Below are 9,579 nucleotides of genomic sequence, written 5' to 3' on the forward strand. Positions count from 1 at the left end.
ACCCGACTTACATACTGTACGTACTGTACGGTAGTACACGCCACAAGAGGATACTGATTTTGGATTTTAAAACGCCAACTCTTGTAAAAATTTTCAGTGCTGTACATTACTTAAGTATGATAGCGTAATATCATTTTTTCTAATTTCTATAATTACTTTATGAGTATACGTTAGGTCATTCCATTAATTAGGTTAACTATTCGTATTTTATCGCCAGTAATTATTGTGGCTATCAATGTCTACTAGCAGTTTAGCTTGCCTTCACAAATGATATTGGTATCTGCTAATGACACACTAAATAACTTCACAAACAATTAGTAATCATTCTTAACTGTAAAAGTTTATAGCTTCTGGCCAGTCTTAATGTAACACCATCACTATACAATGGTATATCATAATTATTAATATATCTTATCGTATTTTCTAGGATTTTAATTTTTTTTAACGAGGTTTTTGAAATCAATCAAAGACCAAATGTATGTTGTATTCGACAATGTAATACTTTTTTAAATTACTTTTACGCATCTATTTTCAAAGCTCTACGCATGCATTTAATGCATTTTAACATAGATAATTTCTTTAGTGCCTTTTTTCGTTTTAAATTTTCGAGTGGTCTAAGCGAATCTTTAAAGTTACGAAATAATTTTCACTCGATTCGCTGCTTTTGTACGATATGTTATCATCTGATGGTACTTGCCGTACATGCTTGGTATTAAATTCGATTCGTGAATCGTCATTATATTCGCTTTGAAATCATTACATATCTGTAAAAGTAAAATTTAAATCTTATGACACATGGTAGACAGTGCAGCACAACTTTATATCCAGTACTTTGTACTCGTATAGATCTCAATGAAATAGCTCACACGACTGCACTACCTTATAGCGCTCAACTATCGCTGGAAACGCTAGTCAGCTTATCCAGCACCACAGGTGTGGTGATGAGGAGTGCCCTCGTAAATACATCTCGTACTTTGCGTTTCTATCTAAGTGCGATGCTTTCGTTTGCCGATAGTATACGTATTTTGGAAGTTGATTAATGCAAAAGAATCATACTGTACAATTATAAGGCTGATGAGATTAGCGGATGCATTCTGAATTAGTCAATGAACTGTGCTACGCATACTGTAATTATAATTCTAGAATAGCTTGAACTTACAAAATTGTACAATTTTAATACTCTATTTACCTTGTTGACTAGCTAAAATGATGATATATCACTTACATAAAAATAGAGCAAGTTTCAGCAAATTATTGTCATGTTTATATATGATTCTGCCACGGATCGAAATTTACTTTGTCTTCTAGTAGTCAACGGTAATTTTACAAAGCGCCACAGTCCGTTCAAGCCACAGAGTTGAAAATCGATGCGTACCGTGTACTGTTTAACCGTGGACATGATTCAATTGGACGTTTAATGTGTAGTAATTATGCACGTTAGTAACGGATCAATTCGATTAGACTATGTTACACATTGATATGAAAAAAATTACCTTAATTAGTAGTAGCAATGAGCAGCTATTGATTGCCCTTAATCGTGACGGTAATATTGTAAATTTTGTAACCAGGGAGGGATAACCAACGATGTTTAGCGACACGATAAACGTTACACGTATCCTAATAATAGGATTCCATGTTTATGGTATACCTACAATTTTACGAAGTCGTTGTCTATTTTGTCTACCGCCTCAGTTGAGGGCATTTACGTATTCTTTTTATCACCACTCTCAATTAAACTGGTTATGGCTCTACAGTACATGTGATAGAAATAAATATCAAAGCTTCTCTAGCGATAAAGTGCTTATCGTGCATATAACTACAAAGCTGATATCTTGATCATAACATTTTAATTTACTGGTTATAGTAAATTTTTCAGATTTAAACTATTGCTACAAAAATTACTAGTCTGGTTAGTATCATTCGCGAAGCATTTATGAGAGAGATTATCTCAGACAGTCGAAATTTTAAGCTATCGGGCTAGGATTGGCTAAGTTTTGAATAGAATACTCGTAAGCTTAGTTGTATCGTATTAAGGTTGTTCACAATTACCAACGAGTATGTTACCAGGATCATTACAGCTGTTCTATTACGATTAGGAGATAGCTGCCGTTATATGATACAGTATATCAACTATTTCTAATTTTATATTTCCGTAAAGATTTATATTATACTCTAGTAGTGTGTGTGTAGGATTAAACTTGAAGGTAGTTTGAAGTAATCAATGAAAACGCAATTTTTCTATCAGCATTGTTTATTCTGTTTAGTCGCTTAATCAGCTTTGCTATAAATCAGTTATTTTTTCATAAGTGACGCACTTGAACCAGTATTCAAAACTCGATTACGAGTATGTTATTTATTTATTGTATCGTACCGATTTCTATGAATGGGTTGCATGATCTATAGTAATGTTTCTATAACTAACTCTTCTTTATGATAATAAATTAATAAGAGCCTATTGTTGTTACTGAAAAGAAATAAGTAAATTCGTTTGTACGCCGTACAATTGCATTGCATCGTTACACTATACTATACAATATACTATCCAAATGAATGTATGTCAACGTTCTTATCTTGATAAATAAGCTGAACTCATTAAATTACATGTACAGTACAGTTGTTTGCGTTCATTTTTGTTTGGACGTCCCTTTATTATGATTTAAATTTATGATCTGAACGTGGTGCTACATCCTGTAATCATACTGTAACCAACCTGAACAATGTGATCATTAATCTTATTTCCAAGTAACGCAATTCTAGTAATCGTTTATACTCTATTTCATTACTATGTTATTCATTTAATCGTTACAGTTTTACACTATCATATCTACAGCTGTACACTGTGACTGTGGTGTATTCTTCATGTCCAATATTCAGCTGTATCGTTTACATAACGACCTTTTATTTATTAATTAATTATTGTACGGTACATTGCTGTCGTTTCAAATAATTGACAGTGATACGGTATTGATCACAAGTAATACTTGATTATGTAGATGTTGCTTATTTCTGTAATCACTTATGTGACGAGACGATGTTCTGTAAACTAAAATATGACCGGATTTGATCTCAATTTAATGATTACTTTTTAATGTTTATGATTACTTCGTAACATAATTAATAGATACAATTAACGAGGTAGTTTCTGTTATTTGAATTGTCGTTTCGATTATACAGCTACTATACCTTTTGGAGCTCTTGAGAACTTGATCTTGAGTACAAGCTGTTATTGATCTTATTTTTGATGTTATTTTAATGTGCTGCAAAATAGTTTATCTTGAGTGATACAGTACAAGTAAACTTCTAATTTTAATATCTAGAATAACACTTACATGATTGTTACAGATAATAATATATCGTGTTAACTTGCCATTGCATTGTTATATAAAATCTTTCTCTCAATACGTAGTCATGTAAAATACTCACGTTATAATATTCCATACGTTCATATTACTATCTAAACGATGATTATCTATTAAGAGTATTTATTTCATTTTCTCCAGAACGTGATCTTTTCTATACTCTTACGGATGAAGACTTTGAGGAGACCAACGATGATAACCTTAAGTGGCGTTACAAAGAAGCTGCAATCTACATTAACGAGGGGGCTTCCGGTGCAAATTTCGATCGTCATCCAGCTACTCCTAAAGCTATAAACGCTTACATGTAATTATTACGTATTCTATTTATACATTTATGATATGAGTACTGAATCCAAGAAACTATTAATGAGTTAAATATCGTTCTTTCATAGTCTATGCAAATTATTACATTGATACGATGCGCATATTTACTGATGGATTTGAATTTAAAATACCTTTCTTTACACACTTTTTAAAATTTTAAACATTTAGAAAGCTTTAAATAGTTGTAGTAAATACTTTAAAAGAGACCTGTAATATTTGTATGCATATATTCTAATATTGCATGGACAATTACTAATTATAATATAATTTAATAGGCTTGTCCATAATACATGGCTGCGACTGGCTGATTTACTTGTTTGCATAATCATACTAGTAATGGCATTCTTTGAAAGACCTTCTGGTAAATTGAAATTATTACATCTAGATTGTCAATTTTAACAATTTTAAAACAATAAAAAGTTAAAATCTAGTAACACAATCGCATTAAAACACCAAAGTATTATTATAACTGCTCGTTATCATTTTGTATATTTATTTGATTATGATACTTAAATTAGCTTAAATTATTAATTTTCTCTTTCAATATTCGTAGTAAATCCAGACTATAATAATAACAGAACGAGAATTATTATAACAGCGAGTATTGAATTGGTCTGCTATATCTTTTTACTGATTGGGGGATGGATCAGATATCGATTGATAGGCTGGAAAGGAATTTTCAAAGAAAAGAGGAGCATGATGGTTATAAATTGAAATTTTCTTAACTACATTTATAATCTCGAATATTGGTAAAGACTGCTTTCATTAAAAGTGCCTAATATGTTGTTGTTTATTTGTCTTTCTATTCTCCTATAGTACGTATTCATATTTTTATCACTGATTGATGCCATGCTCGTGCTTGTTCTGCCGTATCAGTTTTACCGATTCTCAAGACCATTTCGGCCAATCTATATTATTAATAATCATTACAGTTCTGGTACAAGAAGGTGCATATATCGCCATTTGTAATTTTTATTTCTAAGTATTAAATATTAGTTAAATATATGGTAAATAAAAGTGCGTATCATATTCTTACTCTAATTTTCTTTTACTCGTAAATGAATAGGGTTATATTAGATATTTTAAGATCAGCTTCGGAAATTATTGATGTTTTCATGATGACCATTACTTTCATCTTTGTCTTTTCCTTGCTTGGTGAGAGAATTTTTATCATCCTTTATATTGTTAATAGTTATAGTTATAATTATATATTCTTGACAGCAGTGATAATACCAGTTACAGTATTTAGTTTTAAAAATTATGTGTATTACTTAAATATAATTCACTGAATTGTTTTTGTGATGTAGGATTTTACTTATTTTTTAATCCTCAACCGGGACAGTACGTTCAACTCGATCAAGACTGGTATTTTAGAGAGTTGGGCATAAGCTTTGTCAGTTTCTTCATCTGCTTGACTACAGCTAAGTATGACGAAATTAATGCGGTAAACTTTGATTATACTTCCGGTAGCTGAAAATTTGGTTAAAAAATTTTCGTATTCATTTTTCTACTTACCAGTTTTCCAGATGCTATGCTTCCGGCTTACAAAACAATAGGTCATTCAGCGACGATCTACTTCATAATTTTCTGTCTTATTGGAATATACTTCTTGCAAAATTTGGTATGTATCGATGACTAATTTAAAATCAGCCATTAAGACCTAGTAAACCCAGTTGAAACTACAGTATATAGAGCATTCTTACCGAATAGTAAAATGAACTTGTCTGCCGCGGAATTGATTATTTCGATTTTATCATTGCTATCATACAGTTTCTGGCTGCAATCTATTCGTCATTCAATGAGAATTCTAAGTATCAGTTCAAGAAAATTCTTTTAGGTACAAGAAAAGGGTTACGCTTGGCATTTAATCTAATTGATTCCGATCAAATTGGACGCATAAGTTTTAGAGACTTTAGAGGTTATTTCGCTTAAATTGGGATTATCGAGTTAATTACCCGATGCATTTTAACTAATTTTTATTATAGTTAAACTTTTTTAAAAGTCCCATGTCCTTACAAACCTAGGTATTATGAAATACTATTCAAGCAGTACTCCCTTGCGAGATCTGGTCTTAATGTTTAAGATTATGGATGAGGTTTAATAAACTGAATAAAACTTGTTCTGTAAGGTATTACTCTGTATATGACTTAACTTTTACCGGTATATTTGATTATCATGATTTAAGGATGGGGAAGGCACAATAACTTTGGATGAATTTTATGAATTTCCAAGTGTATGTGCTATTACCTGGGACTCTGATGAAACTCATGATCAATTTTTTATATTCGACTACGACTCATTACCTGAATGTTTAAAGCCTGTTGCTAAAGGTTCATTTATAAGTATTCGTTATCTATCTCGGCCCTATTACGAGTTACTTTAAGTAGTTAACGATTTATTAGTTAGTTTTAATGCCTTCATATGCTTCTTGAATAGGGATGTACTGGTTTGTTACCTGGATTTATTTCCAATGGATTGTTAACTTGGTAATTATTGCAAATACAATATGGTTGCTGGCTAAGGCCATTACGGCAGATCAAATGGTAGCAACTCAAGGTGGATTAAAAGCAAAGGAGTACCTAGAAGTATTACATGTTAGTAGCCAAATCTGAGCGTTAATAAATTGCTGATGCGTCACTAGCTTGTTATGCTGTAACTGTATAAGTTACATGAATTTGTAGCATTATTGTAAAAGAAATGCTATAATGACACAGTTTAAAAATTGGCAGCAGTTATGCTAAATTCAAATGATACATATTTTACTAATTGGTTGTGAATTATAGCCTATAGATTATATATTTGTTGGCTTCTACGTTATCGAAATATTAACGCGAATGATTGGCATCGGTTGGAATAGATTTGTATCATCTATTTCGAATCTGTAAGTGATTATATAGTGTTTACATTGTTAAGACTCTTTTTCTATATTTTAATTCCTGCCTATGAATTAGGTGATTATGGCTCCGATCTCTCTACCCGAGCTGCAGTAGATATATTAGTTAGAAATGTATTATGCAGTCTAATGTCTATTTATCATTAATAGGATTGACATGTTAATAATTATTGCCGCCGTAGCTGGTGCTCTCCTTTCAACGGGTATCATAACAGTTTCACTAATGTTATTAATTATATATTAGCCTTGTAGACTCAAATTTAATGGCAATATTTCTGTTTAGGTCGAGTTGGAAATCCCCTATCCTACTTGGCTTTTTTAAGATTATTCTTAATCCTTCGCTTTATTGACATTCGTTTAAAATTAACTATCGCAATGGAAACTATTGGGATGTACGAAATAAAATCTATTATAATTGCGCTCTAGATAGAGCGATATAAATTTGAGGCTAGATTATTTGATTGTTTTAATGGCTTGTTTCGTTACATTCATCATAGGATCCTACCGAGAATGTTAAGCTTTGTTCTCGTTGTGACGTACATGTACTACTTTTTTGCTATCATTGGGATGGAGGCTTTCCCCTGTAAGTATTTACACATATTCCCCTCCTATACTTTAGGTCTAACTTGATTGCTTATTTTAGACAAAAATTCGAAATGTGGCTGCACTATGGTTCATCATTATAGCAATATTACTACTCATCCACTTAATAATAGCAAGATAATTGCGCCCTATGGGGATTATACTTATGGTTGCAGCGACGATCAATTTTATAATATCGCCGGTAACACGACTGTTTTATTCAGGAATGTTGTAAGTATTATGAAAGTCAAAATCATAATGAGTCGTAGATAAGGTTCCTTACTGAAAAGATTTAGCTGTATGTCACTTAACTGACTTGATATAGAAACTAATTTCGATTGTGATGATAAAATTTTTATTTACATTTTATCAGAATAATACTTTGGAAGTTTGCGCTAAGAAAACTACCGACCAATGCGTTAAAGATAATGGTCTGGATTGTGATTGTTCGATTAAATCCTGCGGTGGCCATTACAGTAGTAGTTATGATCGAACTAGTCCGGTACTAATTTCGATATCTAACTAAGGAAATATAACTTAGCACTTAGCATAGTTTTCATTAAATTGATGCGACCTATTCTGTTACTTGTATCTACATTATTATACACTTATGATATCGAATTAATGTGTCTGGCTGACGTAAAGTAATCACTGGTGGGTTATTTTTATCTAGGATGGCCTATATTATCTTATGAATTTCGATAGCATTCTAAACGCTTATACTACGCTGTTTGCTTTGATGGTTGTTAATAACTGGCAGATTATTATGTTTGGTATGTGTTTCATTTAAGATAATACATTACATCCGACTGTCAAATAAAATGCATTGATTATTAAATAGATATACGTATTCTTACATCATCTTTCACTATATAAATATGTCGTAACTATGTTAAATTGCTAATATTTCCTGCAGGCACTATAGATGCTTCTGGAACCACGTGGAGTATTGCCTATTTTATCTTTTTCTACTTCATCGCTGTTGAAGTTATTGTAAAGTAACTACAATATTATTATTTATGATAAACATCTAATACTTGTAGTCATTATTAAAGGTTTTGCAATGTGTGCATCCATCCTATAGCGTTGTTCAAGCCTTTATTTTGGACGCCTTCAACAAGATGACTCCGCACGTTGAGGCACATCTTAAACTTCGAGATAAGGGAAAAAATTCCAGTCAGATAGACGTGATTCAAATTCCAATTTTAAAGTAATCATACTAGCATAGGGTTACGTTGGAGTAGCAAGATAAAGTTTATTTAATGACTTTATTACCGAATCATACACAGGAGTGAAAGAAAATCTATCATTGAGGCACAGAATAGAAAATGGTATTCTATTTTATCAGCAGGTACAAATACGTATTTTTCGGTAGCTTAATTCATTCTTTAGCATTGACTGTCACAGGAGATACACGGTTGTCATTGCTATTGATAAATATATTATGCACTTTTTATTAATGTTTAGGATATATATATGGTGAAGATACGGAGGTCAGTTATAACGGCCGTCGATCACTTAATACGTTGGACATTTTTTTAATTGTATATGAGGAGGATTTAAATGCTTGGCTATCTGAGGAAGATGGACTTAAACTATGTAATTTATAGAATTTTCGCTACGTTTTTGTAACTGTAAATGACATCTTTATGTTTATATTTTAATTCCGATGCTAAGAATTATAGTTAAACTGATTAATTCGTACAGCATCATACTACGTACATACGGTACCGCTTTCTCTTTGTACGATACAATAATATAATTTTATACTCCTGTAAAATCTTTAATAGCTCGCAGTAATGAGCCAACGATTCAGTTCAGACCGGGTAAAGATCGAGAGGATGACTATTCTGGCAATGATATCGAATTGATACATGTAATGATTTATAGAATTGTAAAATAGATACTTGAATTGATATCTTAATTGGAGCTCTGACACTATATTATTGAAACCAATCTTAAAGACTTCTCCAGTTACAAAAGATAGCGATAAATCTACGGAGATTGAGTCTCTTAAAGCCGAAATTAAACAACTACGGATAGAATTAGCATCAAGTAAAAGACCGTCATCAGATCGATCGAGAAGTCCAAATTCTACATTGCGTAGAAGTCAAATTGATATCGTGAGTGCAAATCCTGATAACGCTAGTAGGATGAGTGCAGAGGTACGAAATAGCTACAAGTATTTATTTAAGTTGTTTAAGTTACAATTACTGTCTAAAATTATATGACATAGATATTTAGATGCCTAGCTAGTAATTCTAATTTTTTTCATTTTGCAATCTATGAATGCTAGTATGGCCCACATCCACCTCCTCGTCGAGCTAGCAAACAAGATAGCAAATTGCAGGATTTAGTTTAAGAGAATCTTCATTGAACTTGATAAACTAAACGCAAACTTACATTTCCATATGTCAATAT

The 9,579-nt window shown here is 31.8% G+C and overlaps 1 protein-coding gene across 1 annotated transcript; it reads left to right on the forward strand.

The window, feature by feature from the left end:
• Positions 1-4,019: 4,019 nt before the first annotated feature.
• TRIADDRAFT_53145 (uncharacterized protein) lies at positions 4,020-9,520 on the forward strand (the record flags this gene model as incomplete). Its single annotated transcript, XM_002109241.1, has 21 exons — positions 4,020-4,044; positions 4,237-4,385; positions 4,500-4,630; positions 4,750-4,838; positions 4,991-5,048; positions 5,202-5,304; positions 5,869-6,013; positions 6,120-6,277; positions 6,467-6,564; positions 6,727-6,779; positions 6,860-6,968; positions 7,074-7,159; positions 7,220-7,389; positions 7,532-7,660; positions 7,832-7,931; positions 8,075-8,156; positions 8,448-8,509; positions 8,626-8,757; positions 8,949-9,034; positions 9,123-9,323; positions 9,455-9,520. The coding sequence occupies 21 exons, from the start codon at positions 4,020-4,022 to the stop codon at positions 9,518-9,520; spliced, it is 2,232 nt and encodes a 743-aa protein (XP_002109277.1).
• Positions 9,521-9,579: the final 59 nt, after the last annotated feature.

Source organism: Trichoplax adhaerens, genomic scaffold, assembly GCF_000150275.1.
Source record: "Trichoplax adhaerens TRIADscaffold_2 genomic scaffold, whole genome shotgun sequence".
NCBI classification, from domain to species: Eukaryota; Metazoa; Placozoa; class Uniplacotomia; order Trichoplacea; family Trichoplacidae; genus Trichoplax; species Trichoplax adhaerens.